At 46.0% G+C, this 26436-nt stretch overlaps 1 protein-coding gene across 8 annotated transcripts in view; it reads left to right on the forward strand.

The window, feature by feature from the left end:
- Window positions 1-866: 866 nt before the first annotated feature.
- akt3a (v-akt murine thymoma viral oncogene homolog 3a) overlaps window positions 867-26436 on the forward strand; it is a 30532-nt gene continuing 4962 nt past the window's right edge. Inside the window, exons 1-11 of one of the 8 annotated variants that reach the window (XM_061286040.1) lie at window positions 867-1028; window positions 3284-3659; window positions 14153-14272; window positions 16286-16411; window positions 18169-18280; window positions 20270-20423; window positions 20702-20833; window positions 21106-21171; window positions 21751-21819; window positions 24073-24195; window positions 24269-24397. In XM_061286040.1, coding sequence (XP_061142024.1) covers window positions 3614-3659; window positions 14153-14272; window positions 16286-16411; window positions 18169-18280; window positions 20270-20423; window positions 20702-20833; window positions 21106-21171; window positions 21751-21819; window positions 24073-24195; window positions 24269-24397 — 1077 coding nt within the window. In that variant the 5' untranslated portion in view covers window positions 867-1028; window positions 3284-3613. The other 7 variants (XM_061286043.1, XM_061286042.1, XM_061286041.1 and 4 more) reach the window with 7 other exon arrangements.

A 26436-nucleotide genomic window follows, 5' to 3' on the forward strand; every position in this document is an offset into this window, starting at 1 on the left:
TTTGACTGGGTTGGCCTGAGTTCACCCTTCTGTGTCATCTGTGAGTGTGTGTGTGTGTGTGTGTGTGTGATTGTGTGCGTGTGTGTGGTAATCCAACTAAATGTGAAATAAAAGCGTGTGCTGAATAAATGTCCCATATACCCAATTTGACCTCAAAATGTCCACCCCGTATTCATTTTTTGAACAGTCAGATGATCCGCAGCTGCCTAGCGCAACTATCAAAAACCAAAGCTTTCTGTGAGGTTATCAAAAACACTTGTGTTGTATCATCAATACACAATTAATACGTCATCAAACGCTGAGATCTTATCTCCGGTCGCTTGGAATGAAATGGCAAATGCGGGGCACTTTTCTGCCAGCAATAACCTTGTTGCGCATATAACGTATTATGGGGAACTTTTTTCACTTTTTTCACACAAAACTAGGTCACTATTCAGTGAGCCATGTGATACACTACTCAGTCATAGAACATCTATAAACAGACACCTAGTGTCCGTTCTTATTTGTATGTATTATGTTCTCCTTGGTCTTGAATTATCAAACATGCATGAAAAAAATCTTATCAAAGCCATTTAGTCATTTTTCAAAATAAAATGTATTGTTTTTGTCTTTAAATACATGGAAATAATACGAAAGATATAATATTAATTATAATATCACATGTAAATGTATACATTTGAACACCACATACATACAGGACAGACACATGAAGAACCCCCAAGTGTGTGCAATATGTATGTGTAATATTTCACATCTTTTTCAAACTGAAAACAACCGTGTTGACAGTTGACACAGGTGAGCTCATTAGCAAAGTGCTGCTAAGCCGTTTGGCTAAGTAGCACCATGAGATCTCGCGAGATCTGGCTCCATGGCCCCAGGAGGCCGTGCGGGATGATGGTATGAGATGATGATAATGATGATGATGATGATGATGATGATGCGCACGGGTGGTCACTGGTGAGCCAACTCTCGTGAAAATACGAGAAGAGCTCCGCGGACGCCTTAATAAGAACTCCGAATTGCCCAAGGTAAGACGCGGGACTGTCATATACTGCCATTTGAGTGACTGAACGACGGGAATAAGAAGGAGAAAGAGGAGGAAAGGGAAAAGGCGGGAGTGTTGGTGGAGAGGGGGGGGGGGTCTCCGCGTGACGTCAGGAGCTTCCCTTAACCCGTCAAAACAAGACGTTGATGCGCAACGCTGTGAGGGAATCCGAGAGGATGAACAGAGACCTCTACTTTCGGGGCTGCGGACTGTAAAGCACACAAAATAATAAACGAAGAAGACTTCATTAAGACGAGACAAGCCACGAAAAAAAACACAAGTTGTATCGAGACTGCACCTGCTGCTTCAGGTAAACTAGCTAGCCCGGTAGGTAGCGACGGTGTTGTTAGCATAACAACATGGCTGTTTTCATGTTATGCCGGCCAAGTGACGTTTCGTTGCAGTCCAGATATTTTCCAATGTCACGTTCATATTAGTGCCATAACATTTATGGTGACAGTGGAAGGGGGGTAACGTGCGTCAGCTTGGCAGCCAGTGACGTAAATGACGACAATGGTGATGATGATGACGATGATGATGATGAAGATTTGTACATCATCATGTTTGCCAAACAGGAAGGTTTCTAAATTGGAGTCTTAACTGAGCTTTTTAACTGTACTGGCAATTTTCTCTATTCAAAAAATGAAATTTCAATAGAGATTGTATGGCAAGTCTTAACATTTAAAAGGTAAGTTTGGCTATCCTCACTATCCAGAGTGTTTTCTCACATTGGTCTGATGTCACATGTCGCTATTTGTTTCCTTACGCAAAATCCAAAGAGAGCTTTCTAGCAAATAATTCTAAATGGATTCCACAGAAAAAAATGGTGGGGGTTTACTTTATCAGCAACCGCTTGGCTTTCGCATATGCACGGTTCTCCATATGTGAGTGTGCAGATTTTCTTTCCTCCATTTTTTTCCCACTGTTTTCAAAGTAAAAAAAAAATCCCTAATTTCTCTCAGTTTATCAGCATTTTTGGAGGGGGTTTAAAGGAAAAAAGTTTTGGGAGAGCCAGGTCCAATACATCATCCATATTATGTTCCCTTCAATTTGTCAGAGAATAGAATTTCCTTTGCGCCTGGCATGTGCTTCCCCTGGCATAACTGGTGCATCCCGACAGTGGATATCACCATGGCAACCACCAGCCTAGTGACAGGGGGTTCTCCTCGCACTTCATCTCAGTCATCGTCTCTTGTTTTAGCCTCTCTCCAAAGCCCAGCTTGGACTTGGTTTTCTTGTTCTCTCTAGCGAGACGAGCAAATGAAAGGAGATATTTTTATTGCGTGTGGTTTAGTGTGTGCAATTTGTGTGCATATGTGCCAGGGTGTGTTCCCAGTTTAAACCATGACGCCGCAGTCCCTCCCGCCCTTGTGTGGCGATGGCGGCGCAGACGCAAGCTGATCCGAATACTGATTCACTCTGCCCGCCGCGAGGTAGCCCAAAGTGTTAGCTCAGCCGCCGTGGCGCTAATCCCCAATTGAGGCGGCGGCGGGGCGCTGTTGTTGTGTAATACAGTGTAGTGTAGCAGGGTGCATTTGAGGTGAGCATGCCAGCAATGCGGGGGAGAGCTGGTGCAGAGCTTTTGGGCAGAGAAAGACTGTGTAACTGTGTTTTTTATTTATTTATTTTATTTTCCTGCTATTTATAGCCCATAGCATGCTCTACTATTCCACAGTCCCAAAATGGTCTGGCACCTCCCACACATGCAGACACAGCAGTCTACACACATCATTCGTCATGCGGGAATAACATAGCGTGCTAGATCAAGATGAATGAAGGAAGCAGACAACGTATGTGTCTGGCAAGCAAGGTCACGTTCTGGCTGGCGCCGGAGACTTTGTCGTCAGTCGTGCGACCGGCACAGCAGGTGGACGACTATGTCCTCAAAGGAAATACGGCGCTACCTTAATTAGAGTTGCAGGAGAATATTAATTGAATTATTTTGTGTTTAGTGCTGACTTTTACTGTCAAATAGTTGTGATAATAAATAAAAAACTGCACAGCTTTAGCTTTAATTATTCTTGATGATTTTATACTGGGGAGCCAGGACAAGGGCGAACATTTCACTTTTGTAACTTTCTTTGGTGACGAATGACCAACTTGGCATATTTGGAAGTGAAATCGGTCGGCATATGATTAACAATAATTCTTAGTTTCTTAGTGTTCAAATAGCAGAGGATATGAACAAATAAATCATTTTATTTCATTTTCTCCCTCCCTCATTTCATTTCCTTCCAGGCTGAGTCACTGCCGGTGAAAAAGGTCTGGAGAGGGAACAGGAAAGGAGGAGACGGCAGTGGCGGAGGACGAGAAGAAGAAGAGAGGAGGGAGGGAGGGACTCAGATAAGCCACAACAGGAAGCATCGCGACACACGCACACCCTGAGTATTTGGCGTGTCGTGGAGTGAGCGACTACGTGAACTGCGAAGCAAGGAAGGAAGGGAGGGAGAGTGACGCGAGGCTGGGAGAGCCGCCCCCCTCCTCATCCTCCTCCTCCTCCTGCTGCTGCTGCCCGGCGCTCTCTGTGGAGCAGGCGTGTAGCGGCAACGCACTCGGCGTGAAGGAACCATGAGCGATGTCACCATCGTCAGGGAGGGATGGCTTCAGAAACGGGGTGAGTGCTTCCGCCGACATCCCTCCTTCTTCTCGCGCTTGCTCGTTATCTTCGTCGTGTCTCCTCTGGCCTCGCCGGTGCCGCCACATGTGCCGGTTTGTGATTGGCGCGTGCGAGCACATGGATGTCTGCAGCTCGCGGTAGCTTGTGTGTGTGCCTGTTTTTGCCGCGTCTCTTTATGACTACGGGCTCGGCTGGCCGTGTATGGGAATGTTTATGTACGTCTATGTATGTATGTATGTATGTATATATGCGTGCGTGTGCACCCGTGTTAGCCTGCGGTCACACTGCTTGCTGCATCTGTCAGGGGCGGCCATCATGTACAGACTGTGACATCAAGTTAGTTCTGTCAGGATTCATTCACAGAGCTGCTCTGTAGCGCTGAATGTCACAAAAGAGTCATATGACACAAGGTTGAGATGGGTGCAAGGCGGGGGGGAGGGGGGGGTCATGGTGATGGTGGTGTGGGGGGGCAGTGACAACACATCCTGTTTACAGCCTCACTGAATACAAACAGAAGGGAAATGACTAAAGTGCAGGGACGGCGTGAGCCTGTGTTGCAAAGATGTGACTTCTCCTTTTGACAACCTCCAAAGTCTCCAATGTCAAGTTCGCATCTGGTCTCCAGCTTTGCCGTGTGAAGTTTGTCTTCTCACGATGCTTGCATGTTTTTGTTGTGTTTTTCCAGGTGTGCTTCGTCCTACATTAAAAATAATGTTCGTTTCATTTAAGTCCTAACACTGAGCGACACGACTGTCATGAAACTCTTTCAAATAAGATTTCAATTTTCAAGTTTTGCTTGAAAGCTTACGATTAAAACTAAAAGAAAGCCAACAAAACTACATACAGTACTACTTCTATAACTTCAGTGACCCTTTTTCTATCTTTTTCAACAAAGTAGGTGTTGTGTTGTGTGCAAGAAGTTTCCTTAGCTTAGCATCTGTATGTGGTCAATCGCCTCACTTGCAGTGTTGCTCATGTGGCCTTGAGCGTCTGGAGAATTCCGTTTCCTGCTCTCACTTCATCATTGCATCTTTTTGGCCGCATCACAACAACCCAAAAAGCAAACACACGGACCACGTTTTTAGACTCACACGTTAATTAGACTTTTGAGGCATATTCCTTTTTGGTTCAATTCCACACTGTACCATATTTGATGTTGGATTGGGCTTCAGTGGTTCTGATGCGGGGATTTCCATGAGCGTCATCCTCCTGCTATGTGACGGGAGCCCCTTGGAATGTGTGAGCCAAACTGTTGCACAGGAAGTGATGGCACAGCAGGCTTGTGGGTAATGTAGGCCAGCGCAGTTGCACGGGGGGGACAGGACCTGTTGGGCATCAAAGTGCCTCTTAGCGCATGAGCCAGATACTCCCATAGACACACGTAGACGGCACGTTGAAATGGGGCACACACTCTTTAGCCGTCTGTGCCAGCATCCTGCTGTGATCCACCGACACTCGTCTGTGCATATTAAAAGAAACACACCGCCTCCAGTCACGAAGCGGTGTTTGACTGAAAGGGAGGGAGAGCGAGAGAGAGAAGGGGATCCAGGTTGTGGGGCTGAGGGGTTGTTTTTCCGTGTCAGGAATATGAATGTTGGACTGCTCAATTCTCCGTGGGTGCTGCTGGGTCAGGGTGCTGACTCACTCTCCGGGTCGTGATACAGCAAAGACTGCAGTCTTAGTCATTCGATGATGTAGACACCTACGGACCCCCGCCACAGACCATTCAAAGATGACTTTCAGTCGCCTTTTAGCTTTTGTTCCACAGTGCGGAAGGCTCTCGTCTTTCTTCCTGCAAATAATGCTCATTTTTCATATTCCAAGATTGCCGGCAGCTTGTTTATTAAAACATAGACGGCATTTGTTTTCATCAAGCAGCGACCATGTTGACGCTTGTGTTGACGCTAAACAGATCTAGTGACAATTTTGCACTCTGCTTTCTTTTTTTCCAGAGACAGTGTTAAAGTTGCAGGTCACACATCTTAATCATCATTTTATAGAGACCTTTTACGACCCGCAGAGATTTATAATGACATCATCGTAAATTTCATGCAGAGGGCACCGATAAATTTCCCCAATGCTGAAACCATGACTGGTTTCTTCACTAGTTTGGTGTGGCAGAGTAAGCCTTTATTTTATAAAAACAACTGTCACTTAAATAGCTCAATTTTCCCCAACTGTAGCTCACATTAATTTTATTATGGTTCATTTCTTCCTAGCAAACAATGTTCACGATGCCTATGCCTCTGATGCGCTCCAAGCTCCCGTCGTCCGCATACACGGCGGGCAGCGGCTGTGACAGTCGTCCGAGTCGGGTCGAAATATTTTTCCTGTGGGGCGTCCCACGGCTGTCACTCCAGCAGACAGTCGGCAGAGGTTGCACACTTGACGTTTCTCACTTGGGTGGCGAGGGAGCCCGCTGGTTGTTGTCATACCGAGGCAGTTGCGTTTTTGCCAAGTCCACACAAAGCTGTTTTAGGATAAGTTACTGCTTACGCTGCTGGTCTTAACTATCCATATCACCTTCCTGTGACTCATATCATTGTTTACATTTAGTCCAGCCAGAGCCACTTAATAAATAGGGTGGAGCGCCATGGAGATGTTTGAGGGAGGACCGGCTGACACTAATCCAGCCAAGATGTGATGAAGGCACGGCTTGCTGTTTCAAAATCCTTCTGGGTCTTCTCCTTTAACCTCCTTCAAGCGAGCGTAGACAGTTTTGATGTCTTGTGTTTTGCAAAGCTTCATTGAACATGCAGCCACTTTGATCAAGTGCTGGTCGTGTTGGCTTTGCGTCACCAGTAATGAGGTCAATTTCATCTCTGCTCCAGCTACATTTGTGCTTGATAAATAAAGTTGAGTTAAGTTGAGTTGACGTCGTGTAGTATGACTGATGACTTTGGGTGCGAGAACCTAATTGATTGAAACCAAGTGATTCCCGTTCAATGTAAGAAAAATGTCAGCCATGATCTGTAGTGACGGTTAGGGCGCTTGGGGTACCCATGTCATTTTCAGAAATATATTGATTCGTTTTGAAATAGCTTTTATTGAGCATTTGTGTAAATGCCAGCTTGTCATGTAACGAACATCCTTGCCTTAACGTCACCGTTTCTTCCTCTCATCACAACTAACATATACCCTTCTGCTACGCCAATCAAAAAGCATTTGTTAGAAACGTTGGAAATAATGACATCACTTTGATGATCTTTTTTTCTTAGATGATTGTGTAAAAAGTCCTCATTCATCACATTAAAATCTCTCCCGGAAACAAAGAAGTGGTGAGGAACATCACCCCAGGCAGGGTACACAGTAAAGCGTGTCCTCAGACGACCGAGCTTTTCAGAGCCCACTGTTGACTTCCTTCCTTCCTCTCGTCATTCAAGCTGAGTGGGATGCATTGCTTCAAAGAAAGAGCTCTGCATATGGAATAAATCAGCATTTTCAAGGCAACATAACCAGTGCTCAGAATCCACTTCTCATACGAGGCATAAAGGCCAGGTGATTATAAAGGCACTTGGCGTGATAGACGCCAGCATACCTGTGACCTTTATGAGAACTTGGACGGATGGATGCTGTAAAGTCTGAAGGACGGCGGGCGGCGAGCCACAAGTCCTGCTCGTAAAGGACGCCGCAGAGATGTTGCCCCCTGCTCTCCGCCAACGTAAGTTACAAAGCTACTTTGGCCCGGTGGAGAAGTCCGAAGCTCAGGTTCATGTCCGCCCCGGCTTTCGAGTACACCTTCTGTGGGCCCGAACGAGACATCCGTGTTCGCAGTCAGCCGCCGTTACCGAGACTATTCTTCCCTGGATTCACCCTTGGTTGTATACAAAGCGTTCAATCCACCATTGCGTACCCTTGCCGCATCCTTCTCCCTCTCCCTGGGTGGTTTCATCCCTTGGGGAGCTGTACCGTCGCAGTTGTAAATATCAGACTGCGCTGTGGGGAGGTTCAGCGGGTGCATTGCAGCGAGGCGGCCATTTTGGCCGGGCCAGTTCAGCGGGTTCGCTCTCGCTGGCCAGCCAGATCAGGTGGCGGTGCCAGGTCTCTGACATCAATCACCAGACGGCGGCGACTCTACGCTGTTGCCCTCCTCTGTCAACAACACTCCCTCTCTCTTGTTGTAGCGCTTTTCTGTCTCCTCTCCGGCCGATGTGAACGTACGGGGCAGGCAGCAGACAGGCAGACACTGCGGGCTTTGTTATGCATGGCATCCTCTTACACATCCGGAGGAAGTGTACGCTCCAGTGTGGTTTTACAAACTGTTTCTATTGTCCTTAGAATGACTCACTCCACACTGCAGAGGAGAATGGCTGGCAGGCAAGGCAGGCAGGCAGGCAGGCAGGCAGGCAGGCAGACAGACACGCAGACAGACACACAGACAGACAAACAACGCAGACAGACAGGCTGAGGATATTTTCCAATGCACCAAAGGACCCGCCAAACAAACACACTTGAAACGCAGGCTGGCTACTTGGGCCGGACAACAAAGTTAGGATGGGGGTTTTGTATCTCAATTGTTCTTCCCCATGATTTGCCTGTGAAGCGTTAGCGAGTTAGCAATGCAGAGTTGCTGCCGGTGACACTCGGCTAGTCGTTGCAATCGTTTGCGAGAAGAATGTTTGCAAAGGCCACACAAACATCGAGATGGATTAATGGCCCAGGAGAGTGAATGAACTATTGCGGAGTCTTGTATAAATGAATGAAGAGGATCAATGAATGGAGTGCTGATGGCTACTGAGGATGTTCAATGGAGGATGTTGAGTAATGGGATTAGTTGGTAGCTCCCAATCATCAAAGTGCTGACGTTTGATCAGTCACTCTGGATGCACGTATGCTAATGCATCACTCCTGCTTTGGGGCAATTGTGAATACAGCAACCATCCTTCATTCGGATCAGAGTTGAACTGGAGCCCAGCCCAACTGACGTTGCCCCTTGTTCACACTCAACTATATTAGGAAAAGCTCATTGTAAACCCCATCGCTGCTTTTGACCACTTAAGCCACCCCAGCGATTAGAGCAAAAAGGACAGTGTGTCGTCCAACATGATGGCAGGCGGCAGTATTGTTGGTCGCTTCGCTGAGGCTTTGGACTGATTAGAGGAGGCAGGTCGGAGTCACTCACTCCATTCGCTCCATCTGATTTAGGCCAGCAGATTACCGCATGCTGGTTTACAGCAATTGTAAACGTCAGAAGAATTTCGGGGCCATATTGTTCGCGGCTTAGTGGTGATTTTGATCGCATCGTTTAAGTTTGAGGAGATAACCGGCTGCTCTCGGCTGTCGTGTTTGCTTCCGTCGTTGCGGTCCGACGTTACGTCCGACTTCACGGTTGAGCTGGCAGTGCTGATGTCACAGCGGCCAGGTTAAAGGGACATCCCGTCTATTTATAGCCCTCCCACCTGTAATCTGTCTCTTGACGGGATTAGCCGAGCCGCTAGTTTGAGCCTTCTGTGCCCGAGTGCTGATTGTTATTAAATCCCCAAAGTAAAATTGGGAACCATCCAGAGCATTCACTTCCACTGTGCATATGATCGAGATCATACAATGGAATCACAAAACGTACTTTAAAAAAAAAATCAAAATGTTGCCTGAAAACAAGTAATACTCTACTACTGGTTGTGCATCTGTCATTTATAAAACAAATCTGTTTACATAGCAGCTATAGTGGAGACAAAAGGAAAGTGGTTATGTAGCCGCTCAAACACGAAGTTCACGTTCCTGCGTAAGTGAGCGTGTGTGTGCGGGCGGGAACCTGCCTGCGTGAGTGTTGTGTGGGAGTAGAAGACGGTTCAAACATCTGGCATATTGAGTTATTGTTCTACTGAATTTTGATGCTTTGACTGGAACAGATGATTCGTGACTTGGTGTTGCTGATGGCCAAACAATTGCAGTTAATGTTACACCAAGTGGCGTAACAAGAGTTCTTGTTTAATATGTTTACATTTGTTTTGGCAGCAGATGAAGCACAACAAATATGAATCTGGTCTCTGTGGCTTATTAGTTATGCATAATGAAGCGTGACTGATGACTGTAAGAAAAAAGGCGGCGGTGTTTTGCCCGTATTTCTTCGCCGTGTTCATTCATAAAACCCGTTGTGTGGAGGTTGCGCTAGACGGAAACTACTTCTTCTTATTATTGTTATTATGATTAATAATACACTGGTCAGACAGACAGGTAGAGAGTTAGACAGACATCACGCTCGGACAAAAAGGAGGGAAAGCAGCAGTTAGTGAGCTGGAGAGCACTTGCTGTCGCGTCTATAATACGACATCAATTGGCTGGGCTGGTGTGTGTGTGCTTTAATAGTACTTAATTGTTTATTCTGGCCCGCTGCGCTTGGCTTTTCTGCTCAAGTGTGTGTGTGCGTGTGTGTGTGGTGTGTGTGTACAGACAGGTACGTTGTGCGTGTGTATAGGTTTACAGGCAGACATGGAGACGAGCAGCACAATGCTTTTAGAAAGAAGGGGTGCATTAAGAGGGTGGACGGGGGGGCTTTACAAAAGATCAGTGGGTCTTAAGTTGCGCACACGCATGCACGCGTAACGCCAGCTGCTCCCCACGGCCCCCAGCTCGGCATTTCTGAATGAATAATACAGAGCCAGCCACTCTGCAATAATAGCAACACACACACACACACACATGCACAAAGCTTTGCACCTGTTCACCGCTGCTCAATTGGCAAGGGCCGACCAGCCTGGTTAAGGTCCACCCAGGGACTCTTTTGAAGATGAATGAACGCACGCACACACAGTTGTAGGCAACAGTTGGACAGCTGTGTTAGCCTCCCAATGATGCCTTGTCAAGTTCTGATGACGCCTTCCCGTCTCACGTTCAGTGTAGTAATCCTTCAATAGTGCTTGACCTCATTAGGGAAATGATCAAGTGGACTTGAGCCTCTCCCAGCTTCGTAGTTTCAAGTCCAGAACCTCGAAATTGTGAGGCCGATGTGCTAAGGCTATCATGCTAGCTGCAAAGTTTTGTTATTTAAATGAACTGTTGTCTGCTCATCTTCTATAATGTAAAAGAATTAAACAATTTGTGCATTATGATTTGATGCTGCAATACAATTCATTGTGCGGCTTCTTCTTGCCCACTTGGAGCCAGTACAATGCATTCACGCAGGCACAATTGAGGAGGAATTGTATTTTTCTTCTACTACTGGAAGTTACCCTCGAAGATGCTGTAATATTAGAGAATGTATGTTTGTGAGTGTTATATTATTTGTGTACAAGTGTTGCCCTATCATTGTACTGAAAACCAGTGAGAGGAATTCAGGGAAAAGATTGAATGTGGAAAATACGTGCGGGCGTGCGAGTGCGTGTGCGTGTGTGTGGACAAGCACTAATCACATTAGACACACACACACATTATGAACACAAGCAGCGTGACATTTGCCATTTTACCGCATGTTTTCACGCACCATTAAACCTGCACTTAGTTTTTTTAGCAGGTGCCTGTTTTTATTCCTACACCAATGATGTTCACAGTGTGTGTTTTTTCTGATGTTAAGACTTAAAAATGAAAAAAAAAAACAACAACCTATAATTACAAAAAATAAACAACATACATACAAATAAAATACAAAACTATTAGATACTAAAATAGATATAGACAAAAGTAGAAGCTGATGAAACATGTAAAAGAATCTAGCAAAAGTAGTGTAAGTAAATTACATAAGATTATGTCAAAATACCCACATATTAGTCCAAATACAAAAATATTAAACTACAAAATATTAATTAAACTACAAAAATATTAAATGGGAATATTAGACTACATAAAAACACCAATGGCCCTTCCCCAGAAATGAAAATATTGGACAAAAGTATTTCTGCAAAATATTACTTCAATACCAGACTAGATTTTAACAACCCAAAACTATTACAAGAAAATGACAAATGCCGTAATAGGAAGTTTAAAAAAACGATATATATCTTTGGAAAGCTTTTATTATTTATATCAATTTCAAAATATAAATGGCATTCCAAATGGCCTGATGTCTTCTTCTCAGTGTTTCTTGTTAATCCGTAAAGCGTTTGATCCCTAGTTAGACCGCCACAATGCAGTCAATCCAACTCGGACACGCGGGGGCCAAAAGTGGCACAGGTGGCGCCAAGCTGACAGCCCCTCCTGTGGCTAAGATGCTAATATGCTAACCCTGCACTAATCCTAAGTGTGTTTTAGGAAGTGCCCTTACTCTGCTGACCCACCACACACACCCAGCAATATATGTCTTGTGGGATTACTACCAGTCGAGCATCACTGGGTAGATGCCATGCTCAAGGGAGCCACTGCCATCTACTGGACTCTTGCTGTACTGCAAAAGATTGCTCATCTGAAAATGACGGTTTAATATGTCAAGCGTGCTATATGACTACCAGCTGAGGAAGGGGTGAGCAGAGGGGCACCAGGGCGTTGCGTCCTTCCAGCCCAGCGTACCAGGAAATGCAGCTGGCTGGGTGAAAATCTCTTTAGCGCCCCTGAGGGAACACCACGTTCCCACAAGGGACTGGGGGGGGGGGTATTCCTCTCAGTGCAGGGCCCTGCTTGCTCGAGTCATGTGAGCGAGCGCAACCCAGCTGCGGCAATAACTCTGAAAAAGATGGGTTTGTTGTGCTGAAGCGACGACAAGCGTCCTTTACAGTAGCCCCGATGTGCTAATGACGCTAATGCACTCTAAGTGGATTTGCGTCCAAGAGCCCAGATTCGCCTTAAGATGTCTGAGCAGACTGGAGTTAGAACTGCTGCGCTGGTGGAGGTGGGGTTGTCGGGGTCACACACCTACAGTAGTATAAATACACACACACACACACACACACATACACACCTGCAAGGAAAAGGTGCACGTTTTGTTCCTGTGCTTGCAGCACGTGTCCACCAGTGAGGTGCCACAGCAGGACTTGTTGCGCAATCTCACACTTTTAATCCACGGCAGGTATACCTCACTTCCTCTGACGCTTGTTTACCCGACCGCCTGGAGGCGTTGACGATCGAGAGCACCTTTTACACATGATACAACAAAATGGAAACTTCAGAGCCACAAAAACAAGACAAAACTTACAATAAAATCCGACAGACTGAATATGTAGATCAAAATCATTCAGATACGAATATTGGACAAAATAAAAGAAATCTGCAAACATTGATGTGACTATTATTAAAAAACAGACAAAAAGGAAAAGTATGAGACAGAAAACCCTTAAACTAACAAAAAGATAATGAAAAAGAAAATGAAAAAAATTAGACAACACAAAATACTGTCTAGGACCAAAATATGTGATTGTGTGTGTGTGTGTGTGTGTGTGTGTGTGTGTGCGTACACAGGAACGTGGCACATCCCTGTCGCCGCCAGCGCTGCCTCTGCGCCATCTGCATATCAGCCTCGGCCTCGGCCAAGGCATTAAATTAAATCCCTGTTCGGGATGATTAACAAATGGCTGCTGAGCTCACATAGTTTTGCGGCGTTCGCTCATTTAGCTTGCCGTCAAGGTTTTTTCCTGGTCCTGAAGGAGTGTGACATGGAAAGGAAGGAACACTTTGCACCACTTGTTTCTCTTCTGCTGGCTCAAGTTCAGCTTTGTCGCTTGTACCTGTCTGCTGCTTGGCTTTACTTTCCCCCCCTATCCGCGCCGAGAGGAATGCTTAATCAGCCCTGCTAATTGAGTGACATTTACTCACTGTGTTGTCCTAATTGTCCAATCAGAAAGCTTGGAAGGGACACAGTCGCATCTGATCCATCTCTGAATGCGGAAACGGCAAGCTGCCGCCGCCGGAGACCGGCATGACAGCGAGACTTTCGCCTCCTTCGTATTTCTGCCGAGAGTCAAGTTGACTTTTTTTTAAACGCTTCTTTCCATGAACAACATGTTTTTAGAGCCTGTGCAGTGGAGAACTTGTTTCCCGGAAACAATACTCATAATATCGTTACTTGGTTTTGTTTCTTGGTATCGGTCCCTACGCAAGAACAGAGTACTTGTAACAGTATTGGTCTATAAAAAAGTGGTATTGTGTGCTAATGATTTAAGGTCAAACCATTAAATCCACTTCTTCACCCATGCTCTACTACTAAAAAAAGAATACATTAAATAATCAATTTATTGTTCTTTTAAATAAGATTCTCGCTTAGAAAAAAAATGCCAGGCCCCGCCTCTTAAAGGTGAATTTGAGTAAAATGCTGTCAAGGTGCGGCAAAGTATTTACACTACAATTTGCGTCTTTTCCAGTGCCAATTAAGTCTTGAAAGACTTTACAAAAGAGCCTCTTTTCCCTCTCTCCTTTCCTTCCTTGGATCCGTCAGATCACAGCGCTCTCCCGTATCGCCAATCTCCCGCTGTTCCAAGAAACAAAAGACTCCTGTTGTCTCCGCTGCCGTATAGTTTAGTGCCGACTAATTGGTCTTGCGGGAGAAAGGAGCTTGTGCGGCTAAAACCAAATGGAAGCGAAGCGCGGAGCTGGTGTGGGAAGCAAACCGGCTGTTGTCTTTTTTTCAGCAGCGGTCCAAACCAGAGACATGTGGCTCCCCAGACAAGCTGTCCAGAGCAAAAGCGCTTTGCCGGACCCGTCACGAGCCGGGCCAAGATGGGATTGCTTCGACAGAACATCGTTGGATCGTGCGTGTGCCGCCGCCGTCGCTTTTGGAAGCCTCGCACGGACAACTGTCCATCTCCCCTCGCCGTCTGTGCCACCCCTGGCTGCTCCCCCCCACCTCCTCCTCTCATTATCGGCACCCACCCACCCACGCACGCACGCACGACCACACACATGTACGCACTCGCCCGTGGGTCCGGGCCAGAAGCGTTGCCGAAATGTTTTCAGTGGTGCTGGACAGCTGAGCGACGAAGCGGCCAGCGATCGTCGCTTGGACACTCGCATCTCCAAAGTGACTCAGAGAAATGACTGGACTCGGACCAGCCAGCCTCTCGTCACTGCCAGTTTTATTATACTTTGAAGCACTTCAACTTTTCTCTCCATCCTCATCCTCTTGGATGGCAAATTGAGGCCCCTTTCACGCAAATTAGCGCTTGTGAGACAAAGCAGAAGATCATGTCAGAGTTTGCACCAAACACAGAAAGGGCAAGAGGCTGTTCTTGCACTTTTGTGCTATTTATGTACGGATGTGCGTATATTGAATTGTATATGGCATTGTACACCTTAAAACTTCAAACTGCTTGGTTAAAAATTGGACCGACCCAGGAAGTTGGGTCAGGTTGTTTTGTTCAATTGTCCAATTTTTAACCCAAATTGGTTTGTTTTTAACCCAACATTTATAAGGGTGGAATTTCTTGATCCACTTTGACTCCAAATCTTCAAAATTGTTTCTTGTTCATAGGAGTTAGGTAGTGATATCAATCAAAGATGAGTTTTAAATAGTGAGGAAGTTTAGATTTTTTTTAGGCATGTCAGTCTGTATTCTGGCAAATTCCACTCATCTGCTGACCATTGCTTTTTTGTCGTTATTTAACAGAAGGGTTCGAACAATTCTTATTAAGCCTTATTTCCACTTTCATAATACAGTATGGTGCGGTCTGAATGATCACACTTTACAAGAATCACACTCTCTCTTTCCCACCTTTTCTGTTTTCTTTCCTGTTCTGTTTATCGGTAGCAAGCGATCCAAAGAATATGCTTCGCTTCTGTAAAGGACAGGCGGAGGAAATGTGCGTGGGGGGACCGAGTGGGCGGAGTTGTTATCAAAGAGAAAAATAAAGACCAATCGTGGGGGGGAAAGGTGTGATTTGATAATCACTACCACACATTGGCACCCGTCTGCATATTCTTAACTGCGCCGTGGCTCAAATCAGCCGCAACACACACGCGCACGCCTCCATCGCCGATAGAACTCGGAGGTACCGGCAGGGCCCGCAGTCACACAGTCCCTTCGGCGGAGCAGGTGTTTTTCGGCAACGTGCTAATGAGCGTGGCCTGCTGTCATTCCAGCTTTAAATGGATGTCGCAAATAGAACAGACACCATCAAACGCACACGCACACACACCGCCTATTCTCCTCTTGCGGCAAATCAGCCCAAAAAAGGTGATCGGAGCTGTTGCTCGCACAGATGCCATTTGTCTATTTTCACCAGGTGTGTTCTGGAGGAATGCTTAATTAAAAAAAGAGCCTTGAGAAGGAGGCGAGCATTGCTGCCAGTGAGCGGCTGCTGCTCGAAAGTGTCAAGCTGGTGAGTTTTCTTGGAGGTTCCTGTGAACTCCAGTAATGCTCATTCAGGTGTGTTGTAATGTTCATTCATCATCTCAATCTTTGTTTTTTTGAATTCGGACCAAATCTCTTGAGTCTAGGCCGTCTTCTCGTCCGAGGGTTTTTATTCGCTGTGGTTCTGAAATGTGCTTGCGTGTGTGCGTGAATCTGAGCAGGGTGGCGACCTCGACACCTGGCCATGTATTAGCCAGATGATGCCGCTGGCATGGTCACTTTGAGTCGAGTGCAAGTAAACATGTTTTTGTCATATTTTACATGATAATCCGATCGGAGCCCGGCAGGCGGTCGGTCATGTGCTATGCGAAAGACTCCGCAGTGTTTTTTTTTCTTCTTTTTTTTTGGACTGATGAATCGTTAGGCTACGTGATTACGATTCACATTAACACTCGCTTTACTTCCTTGCCTGCAGGTGAATACATAAAGAACTGGCGGCCGCGTTACTTCCTGCTCAAGACGGACGGCTCGTTCATCGGCTACAAGGAGAAACCTCAGGACGCCGACCTGCCCTACCCGCTAAACAACTTCTCCGTAGCAAGTACGTAGTAAATATTTGTGAGAAACAACACAAAGAATCAAACGTTCCTCTCTGTGCCACATGACGACTGCGCTGTGATTTGTGAGGGTTTAAGGATTATCTTGTTTGATTTTCGAAATAAAATGTGGTCATTTGGTCGATTTCCGGCCATGATTCTAATGGATTAAATACGATTAGACATCTGTGGAGTATGTCATACAGCAGGCATATGTCTCCTAATAAACAAATGGCTGTAGTTGTCGTTCATGGAAAGTCATCTGCTCAGCGCAGTGACAGTGAGTGAGCTTGAATGCTTGTCAACCTCATGTGGCCTGTGATTGGCTGGCGATATTGTCTCACCTAAAGGCGAGTGGGATGGGGTCCAGCTCACCTCGTAGTGACCCTAATTAGGACAAGTGGTTTAGAAAATGAAAGGAGAGACGGATGGATGGAGTTCTCCTTTAAGTTCTGAATATTATTGCTAAAAGATAAATGAAGGAATAACGCCACCTCGAATTCCTCTCAATGCTCTAAGCAATTGTATTATAAAGTCAAGCAGTCCTTGATTGTTCATGAGAAGGATGGAGGAGGAAACGTGCGAGCACCAGCACGGAGGGCGGATTGTGAACAGATGAACGATGGAGGGATGCACTGCAAGTGGAAGCATCTCGAACAGACAGCGAGGAGGAGACGCGATCGGGGAAGGCGGAGGAGGAGGCAAAAGGAGTTTGTGCCGAGGACAAGCCGGGCCATACATCCGGCCCCGGCTGCTTGGCACTGCGCTGGCACCGCCACATCTGTTGCCCAAAGCTGCGAGGCCAGGTGGCGCATGTGTGCGCGAGCGCGTGTGCGTGTTTGTTTATCTGTGTGCAAGCGAACAACAGAAGTGGTCAGATGGAGCAGAGACAGTACAGGCCTGTTCCCCGCAGAGTGACACACACACGCATGCACACACACACACACATCCACCCACTCACTAAACTGCTTGAGATTTTGCAGCCGCCTGCTGTGGCAAACTCAATTTTGATTGGAAACGCATGTGTGGAGGTGTGAGTGCTTTTTTGGCACGGGGCGGCCGCTGACCTTGTTTTCAGCCAGCGCAGCAGGTCAGGTACAAACTTTGCACGCATGCGCTGGACCCGCGTGGTATCGCCATTAACCTTCTTGTCTAAATTTTGGGCGGCACCGAGACACCCTGCGCCGCACCAGACTCAAACACAAAACTGCTAGCGAGCGAGCCGAGGACATCACGAGGCTTTCTTCCCCGTCTGCGCCCGCAGCCAGCTCGACTCGCGGCCCCATCTGGCTCTGTGTGCGCACGTTTCTGTCTTTGTGTACAAATGGCCTAATGCGCTGCCCATTTTTTCACCGCCACGCGATTCTTCAGATATTCACCAGATGCGCATGTGCCGCAACACATATTATCCTTTGGCACGGCCAAGCGGCTGCATTTGGAATCCTAGGCAATGGATGTTATTACCTTTTTTTTTTCTCTCCTTTTTAAAGCGATTCAAAGACCAGCTGCATCTGTGCTAATGGAACACGCTTGCCTAAAAGTCAGAGGGTTCCGCTAACACTATTATGACACAGTTGTTATTCTGCCTCTATATGTGTGCTCAAGACAGCCATCCATGATCTTGATCTTTTTAGTTTCTCATTTAAAAGTGAAATGACCTTTGAATGTAAACATAATCAAAGTCAGAAGTGAGTGCTATATGGACAGATTTTTAGCAGACGTTTCTAAGAACACTGTAACAAGCCAAATGTCCCGTTGACAGAATGTCAGCTGATGAAGACGGAGAGGCCCAAGCCCAACACCTTCATCATTCGCTGCCTCCAGTGGACCACCGTCATCGAGAGGACCTTCCATGTGGACTCCCCCGATGAGAGGTTAGTGAGCCCCAACGCCAAAAGACAACTTTTCACTTTATCCTGAAAGCACACACGCAAAAGTTCCCAAAAGAAAGTTGCCCACAATTTTCCATGACTAAAGTACGTTATTTATGATGTTGCATCAAGGGCACGGGTAGGACTTGGTGTGTATGTACAGTAAGCGTGTGCACGCGTGTGTGTGTGCGCGCGTGTGTGTGTGTGTGCGTGAGTGAGTGAGTGAGGCGGGAGAGGAGACCTTTCAAGTAGCGTCGGCATAAATTCTCCAGCTGCTCGCTTGCTTTCTGAGGAGCTGAGGTGTTTATCTCCAGAAAATGAACAGCTTTGCCCAGAAGACCACAGATGCTCTCGTGCATCCTTCTCACTACACTATCTGCGTGTGTGTGTTTCTAATATATTGGTGCCTAGTCAGTCAAATAACTATGCGGTAATTAACACAAAAGAATATCTTTACATTGATGGTCTTGCTAAAAGTCAGGTGTAAACCAGATGTGCAATGCCAAAAGAGTTCCTCCAAGGTGGGGTTCTTTTCTTTCTTTCTTTTTTGTTTTGTTTTTACTGTATCCGCGGCATTGTACTGGCAGCGGTCCAGCCGCTCACATGCTGGCGCGACGCCCGACTGTAGACAGGCCCATTATCTCTCATTAGCAAAAAAAAAACCCTCATTATACTCAAAACACTCATACTAATAGAGAGAGAGAGCATTTATGTATCTGCTTGGTGACCTTGAGAGAGTTCCCGTTGCTTTTCATGTCACCGCGAGCAACACGGCCGACCGAGAGCGCCATTATAGTCGAGCGCGAAGCAGAGTTTGCCCTTGTTGCGGAGTCTTTGCACTCAAAAAGGGATTCAGATCTTGAAATAAAGTCGGGAGCGGCGTTTAGGTTGAGATAGATGTTCTTCCAAATCCTCGCGGGAAACATATGGGCATGGAACGCCAAGCAAAACACCCAGCGCTCATCATTTGGGAGTCAAACAGGTTTCATTATTCCCGCCGCAAATCCCTGCTTGCTTGCTCACGAGCGCCAAAGATTTTTGCAAAATTTGCAGACCTTCTTTGAAGGGCTCACCACACTTCACTCGCTGCTCTGGTGTAACCCCGCAATGTGCCGTGGCGTTAAGTCTGTTTGAGCAAAGATCATCTGAGAGAGAGAGTCTCAGTCACATTCCACTAACAATTACATCAAATCAAGAAAAAATATATTTATACATATTTAAAAATACTCATGTTGAGTGGATAAAATGATTCCCTTACGATTCCTCAGCATCTGAAAATCAAAAATGGAACCCCCCCCCCCCAACTAAAAATGAAATCAATTAAGACTATTTTAGAGATTGAAAGTAAATAAAAAGGATTACATTAACAGGTGATTGGTATGTAAAGGTTAGCAAGCTTTGATTGTTTTCCAGTTACTCATCCATGTTCAAAACTGGCTCAGTCCCTAGGGCCTGAAAATCAAGATTTCTTTTACTAAAATGCAATAAAAATAGACTATGTACTTTCAAGTATACATAAAAATATGAAATTATTGCATATTTTGTGTTGCTCTTAATACCATGTAAAATGCTCATAACCCCTGTCATTATATTTATCATTGTTATAAACAATAACCACACACACACACCTCCTAATTGACCAACTTTGTCCCAGCAGATGTTGAACAAGTCTGCTAATGAAAAGCCAATGGGGGGGAACAATGTTTGCAAACAACATTACATTGTTCGCTGTGAAACAGGGGCGTGTACCACACACACGCACACGCAGGCATGCACGCACCAGCAGGCATTAGTTCTGCTCCGTGATCATTGTTCATTGGCTTGATTCTCTTGGCGGCCATTTTCCTCTCTGTTAAACAAACGAGCGTTTGTGTCAATTTAAAGGGCGTTCAAGCCAAGCTGCCGTTTTTGCAGATAACCCGCGTTAGCCGTAGCGACTTGTAGCGTCCGTCGTACGCCGGTATCATTATCCAGTCTGTGGTCTCCTGGTAGAGATGAGTGGACGGAGGCCATCCAGATGGTGGCAGACAAGCTGCAGAAGCAAGAGGAGGAGAGGATCCAGTGTAGTCCCACCTCCAACATCGACAACATGGTGGAGGAGGAGATGGACATCTCCACCACGCATCACAAACGCAAGGTAGCTAACGTACGTATGGAAACATGACTCGTGTTGTCAAGCTTCATACTTAGAAGGAAATCTTTTTTACATCTGGTTATCTCAATTGCCCTAAAATGTACAGGAAGTCAGCCATTTTGAGGCAATGAAAAATTTTCTTTGACTCTAAATGCATATTCTTCAGAAATATGCTGAATTCCAAATTGTACAGGCACTGAACTTGGACCAACTTCTGCAAATTGTTGATACAGCTTTTTTAACCTCCTAAAATTGTGCAGTGTTAAACTTTGTTTTTTTTGTCCACGCAGACAATGAGCGACTTCGACTACCTGAAGCTGCTCGGAAAGGGAACGTTTGGGAAAGTGATTCTTGTCCGGGAGAAGGCCAGCGGGAAATACTATGCCATGAAGATTCTAAAAAAGGAAGTCATCATCGCCAAGGTCTTTCCTCAATTGACTTTCAAACTGCATTATTTTAGCCTCTTGTTTTCAGGGGCGGAGCTTAGAGTTTGAATAACATGCTTGCCTCTGAGAGGTCTTGTTATCACAAAAGTAAAACAAGGATAAGTAACAGATGGAGAAGCCAAGCTAACAGCTAAGCTAACATGAAATGTAGTGTACCCAAACACCAGATGAATACTGAATTTCCGATGAATTTATCGACCTGTTTAGTGAATCTTTGTGATGGTTTGACATGCCGTTGTTGTGTACAGGATGAAGTGGCACACACACTCACAGAGAGCCGAGTGCTAAAAAACACCAGACACCCCTTTCTCACCGTAAGTCCCATACGTGCCACACACACACACACACACACGACGGGGGGGTTCACACGTACTGTATGCACACATGCAAATGTGCTACATCTGCACTTACTCTCACACGAGGCGGCACATTGATCCTATACGTACCTGCGTCTCTGGAGGCTAATTACGCGCCAGGCATCAAATTGTGGGACAATAATGGACGCATCTGTTAGCCGTTTGCTGTTTGCGCAGACACATCAGCTCCCGCTAACTTCCGTCTGCTCCAGATACTTTTTTTTTTCCTTCATACCACTGTCACATCTGCAGCCACAAAGAGACGCAAAGACCAACTGTTCTTTTGTTTAGTGCCTCTATCCTTCAAAGTAAACACTTCTCGCATGATTGTTTGCCGAAGCGCATACGGAGATGAACCATCTAAAGCTACGGATGCTAGTCTGGTTTTGTTTGTTGCGCCTGCTGTTTTTATTCTCGATGGCAATGACATTCAAGATGGTGAAAGTCACCTGTACGCCTTGTATTTGTTGCAGTGATATAATGTTGTACTTTGAGTGCATGTGCAAATTAAACACGTGTTTGTTGTGTTTGTTTCAGTCATTGAAGTATTCGTTCCAGACAAAAGACCGCCTCTGTTTTGTCATGGAGTATGTGAACGGCGGAGAGGTAAGACGTGAGATACTCGACATACTATAATATTTCAGTATTCCCCCACTATATCACCCTTCACTTGTTTGTTTAAGCATTCGTTTTCTGACTTTTTTGTAATTCAATCCAAATTACCGTTTTTTTCCATGTATAATGCGCCTCCATGTATAATACGCACCCTAAAAAATGGCATGTTGATGCTGGAAAAAAGCCTGTACCCATGTGTAATACGCACCCAAATTTTGACTCCTATTTAAGTCCGTAAACGTAAAATTATTTCAGAAAAGAACTCATCTTTGGGAACAACCGGATGTTATTCTGCCGGTCAGTATCACTGCGCATGCGCTAGCACACTCAATAGCGAAGAAATCTTTCGGATTTGTGTAGGGTACATTGTGACAGCAAACGAGCAGGTGATCCAGCAAGCGTCTGATACGAGAGCATTGTGTTCGTATGGAGCGTGTTTGAAGTGAACAGCACAGAAGAAAGCGCATCTGTAATGGCGGCCTCCGTATGATATCCGGATTAAAAAAATAAAATAAATAAATAAATATTGTACCCATGTATAATGCGCACCCCAGATTTTAGGACAATAAATTAGTTAAATTTTGCGCATTATACATGGAAAAAAACGGTAATTCATTTATTTCAAATTGAATTGCTAAGTAGTACAATGCAATTTTCAAAAGCCACAAAAAGTCAATTGGGCGTCTATCACTGCGTATTTAAGACATTTCACAGGAAAAATGTGTCTTTTCTTCTATGCAATTGAGTAGGCGTCACAGATGAAGTAGCCGAGCTTTACTGTACACAATGCAAAGATGTGCTAACAGTGAGCCACTTAAGGGGACTGTTGAGTCAATTTGCCAGCCAATTGGCTCGTCACGCATCTCCTCCTCATCCTCCGGCTGCTTGTCGACTGTCGGCTCACCTGTGGGCTTCCGGCAGCCAGAATGACAGTCGGAGACAAAATGAGTTTGGATCCCCCCCCACTTTTCCCCATATCTCAGCCTTTTAATCGGCACCATTTGCAATCTTGCCTCATTCCCTTAGTGTGGCCATCACCTGCTGCCCGCCTTCCAGCGAGCAAGGTGCATCGCGGCGCTCGGCGCCAGGCCTGGGCCAACGCTCGCCCGAGACGGCGGCAAACACACGCCGCAAATAGACCCTCGTCGGACAAATTGTGAGCGCGCGTACTGCACGGGTGCCGCCAATTACAAAGCTGCCACAGTCGCAGCTGCCAGCGCGCTGATCAAGGCCCACCTGTCGTGTTAGAGCGCGCACGCGCACACACTCACAGCAAGGTGATCCATCCGTGAGCACCACTCCAGCGGCCATATGCAAACCTCCCTGAGCAATTAATGGGGAGATGTGTGCCCCGTGGCCTCGTGGGTAATTTGTACCACTCTGCTGTGGGCCGTGCGTGTGACAAGTGACAGCAGAGAGTGAAACTATGAGGCCAACACGGAAAAGCGTTGTGTAGTGGGGGGGCTGGGGGTTCACGCCAACTGTGACACAAACAAAACACTTGAACACTTGTATTTTTGCAATTCTTTTAGGAATAAAGTTGTCTTAATTTTTTTTTAGATAAAGATTGTTTGTTAGACTAAAGTACATCAGTATTTGATTAACAAAAAAAAGCATCGTCCCACGAGTACAAAGTCTTTGTGCTCCAGAAAAGTTTTATTAGAATAAGACCCCCCCCCGTAAAAATCAAGTTATTTTTTTTTACAGAAAAAACTTATGGTATGAGAATAAAGTCATATTTTAATTTTAAAAAACTTGTAAAAAGAAAATAATGTATTAAAAATAGTGGCCTTTGCATTAATGATGAGAGTATTTTGCCAGCAAGGAAGCAGGTTGGCGTGAATGAAAATGGAGGCTGGGAAGGGGGCAGATAGTGCACTAATGAGTGTCACGCCGGAGGCTTGGGGGGGGGGGCGTGGCGCTCCATGCCGCCTCCCTTTAACTGGACTGGCGTATTGATTAAGAGTTTGGCCCTCGTCACCCAACTCCACGCCAGCGCCTCGTCAGCCTCGCCTGAGGTTGGTGCGCGCCGAATGGGGGTGTGCGCTTGTAGATGAGGTGCCAGCTGCTGAGTGCCTCCATACCCCCCCTCCGTCTTTTCGCCCTCCCCTCCGCCATCTATCATCTCAATATGGTGTGCAGGCAGCCAGTTTGTGTTGTGCTAATTTCCTCCAATAAATCAGTAATTATTGCTGTGCCGTCCCTGCTGTCTCCCTATACCCTCCCTCCGCCTTTCCCCTGCAGCTGTTTTTCCACTTGTCCAGAGAGCGGGTGTTCTCCGAGGAGCGCACGCGATTCTACGGCGCCGAGATCGTCTCGGCGCTGGATTACCTGCACTCAGCCAAGATCGTGTACCGCGACCTCAAGGTAAACACCGGCACTGGATGCTCAGGTGGCTAAAGCGACTTGGCTAACTGATTATTGATGCGCTCCCTCCCAGCTGGAGAACCTGATGCTGGATAAAGATGGCCACATCAAGATAACCGACTTCGGCCTGTGCAAGGAAGGCATCACGGACGCCGCCACCATGAAGACCTTCTGCGGCACGCCCGAGTACCTCGCACCCGAGGTAACCTTGGCACCACTCGCACGTTTATGTCAAAGCAGGCCCCAACCCGGTCTCTCATGAAAGCCGACACAAGAGCAAATTTGAAAAAGATACACACGACAATAGTTTGATTACTGTGTTTGTTTAGTAGTCTGATGTAATAGATGTACGAATATTTTCCATCTATAAAACACAACCTCTTGGGCTACAAAAGAGTTAGTTAAACACAGCAGCTAAATTAGAACGAACTTGAACTTTTAATGGTTGATTTAAGCCAGCGTGCATCCAGCTCCAAGGCCAGGAGATCAACTGGCGAGCGTGCGGGCCTGTGGGTGGGGACTAAGGCAGCAGGGGAGCGTCGTGGCGTCGTACATCCCACTTGAAAAAAGTAGCGAGGACAATTTGGCGCAGCATTTTCATCTTCTTTTTTTTTGTTTTGTTTTGTTCAAGTGCCTTTCTTGCGTGCCAAAAGCTGATTGGAGGCTGCTAGTTATTTTTCACAGGATGTGCGTTTATGCACGCGTGTGTGTGTTGCAGTAGAAAGTGCGGGCTAAAGTGAGGCAGATGGCGGCAGATGGGCGAGGTTGGAGGAAGGTGCTCAGAAAAAACCTGGAAATCTACACCGCCGCCGCTCGTCCGCCCGCCCGCCCGCACGCTCTGCTTGCCGCCCGCGTGTAAAAATAACACAGTGTGCTCCCAGCCAAGTTCCAGAGATGCAAAGTAGCTGGGATCAAACAGAGGAGGGGAGAGGGGGGGTTCGCTGGTGGGGTCTTGAACGCAGACAGCGATGAGATGGCAGAGGAAATATTTCAGGATTAGCTAATGGTAATTTTGATGCTTCCTGTGTGTGCAAAGGCCACCCAATGTGGGCTTGTGTCATGAGGTATTGGATTAGAAAGTGCGACATGACGCAATAATAATCAGAATCTTTTGGAAAAAATGCAGCATGGTGGAGTGCAGATCTTGGTTTTGTCCAATTGAGGCATCAAAAAATGTGGTTAACAGGATTAATGAAACAAAATCATACAAAGTAGAATGTTGCAAGACAACACTCAATTTTGAATATTTGAAGATGTCTTTGGAAAATACTGTTAAGTGTTGCAAGATACTGTTCATTTCAAAACAAACCTAATATGTGAAATTGTAAATAAATGTAGAATTATCTTACCAAATATCACACATTTCTTTTACTAGAAAACAAACAAGTTAAAAGGAATACACATTTAAAAGTCGAATGTCACAAAAAACATTTTTATTTTTTTTCAAAAATTACTTAATATGTTTTAAATGTTACAGGATACTAGGCATTTCTTTATTTAAAAAGAAAAAAAATGTTTCACAATTTTATTCTCTTTTTTTTTTTTCATTGTGACGCTTCAACGTGTTTTAGCAGAGGCTCACACGTCAACCGAACAATGAAACCATCAAACTTGCGTTGGGATTCAACACATCAGCATCAATCAGTCCACCTCAAATCGCCATCGCTGCACCTTTCTGTGTCAACATGTACAAAATGTCTCCCCTTTGACACTGGCAACATGTGTTCGAGTGTGTGTGTTTACTGTGATCACGTGTACGCCCGCTGGCGATACGGGCCGCTAGCTGCCCCGGGCTATCCGCGCGTTCCCGTCCCGTCCTTGATCCCTGTCTTGGCTGCCAAAGCCCCCCCGACCCATGCCATCATCTCGCCGCCTCCAAGATCCATCCCCCACCCCCTCCTCTGCCTCTCTTTTGTCTCATCCCGTTTTTCCCTTCGCTTAAACATGCGCACGTCTTTTGAAGTCGTGAGGTCAGCTGTGCTGCCTCAAAAAACAAGTCCAAACGTGCACACACACTCGCCGGCGGCTGTAGGGCGGCGATCTGGCTGCGCAAGGATTAATCTGCTCCCTGCCTGCGACCGAGCTGCCACCTCTTTCCCCCCCCTCTCAATTTTGTCTCTCCTTGTTTTCGGCAGTTGGAAAAGTAGGAGGCTAAATATTCCATCTGTCTGTCAAGTGCTGCTGGCTTTAAGATAACCCTTTTTATTTCATTTTATTTAAGCATTTAAATAGTTGTGTTAC

This window comes from Syngnathus typhle, linkage group LG8 (genome assembly GCF_033458585.1).
Source record: "Syngnathus typhle isolate RoL2023-S1 ecotype Sweden linkage group LG8, RoL_Styp_1.0, whole genome shotgun sequence".
In the NCBI taxonomy this organism is placed as follows: Eukaryota; Metazoa; Chordata; class Actinopteri; order Syngnathiformes; family Syngnathidae; genus Syngnathus; species Syngnathus typhle.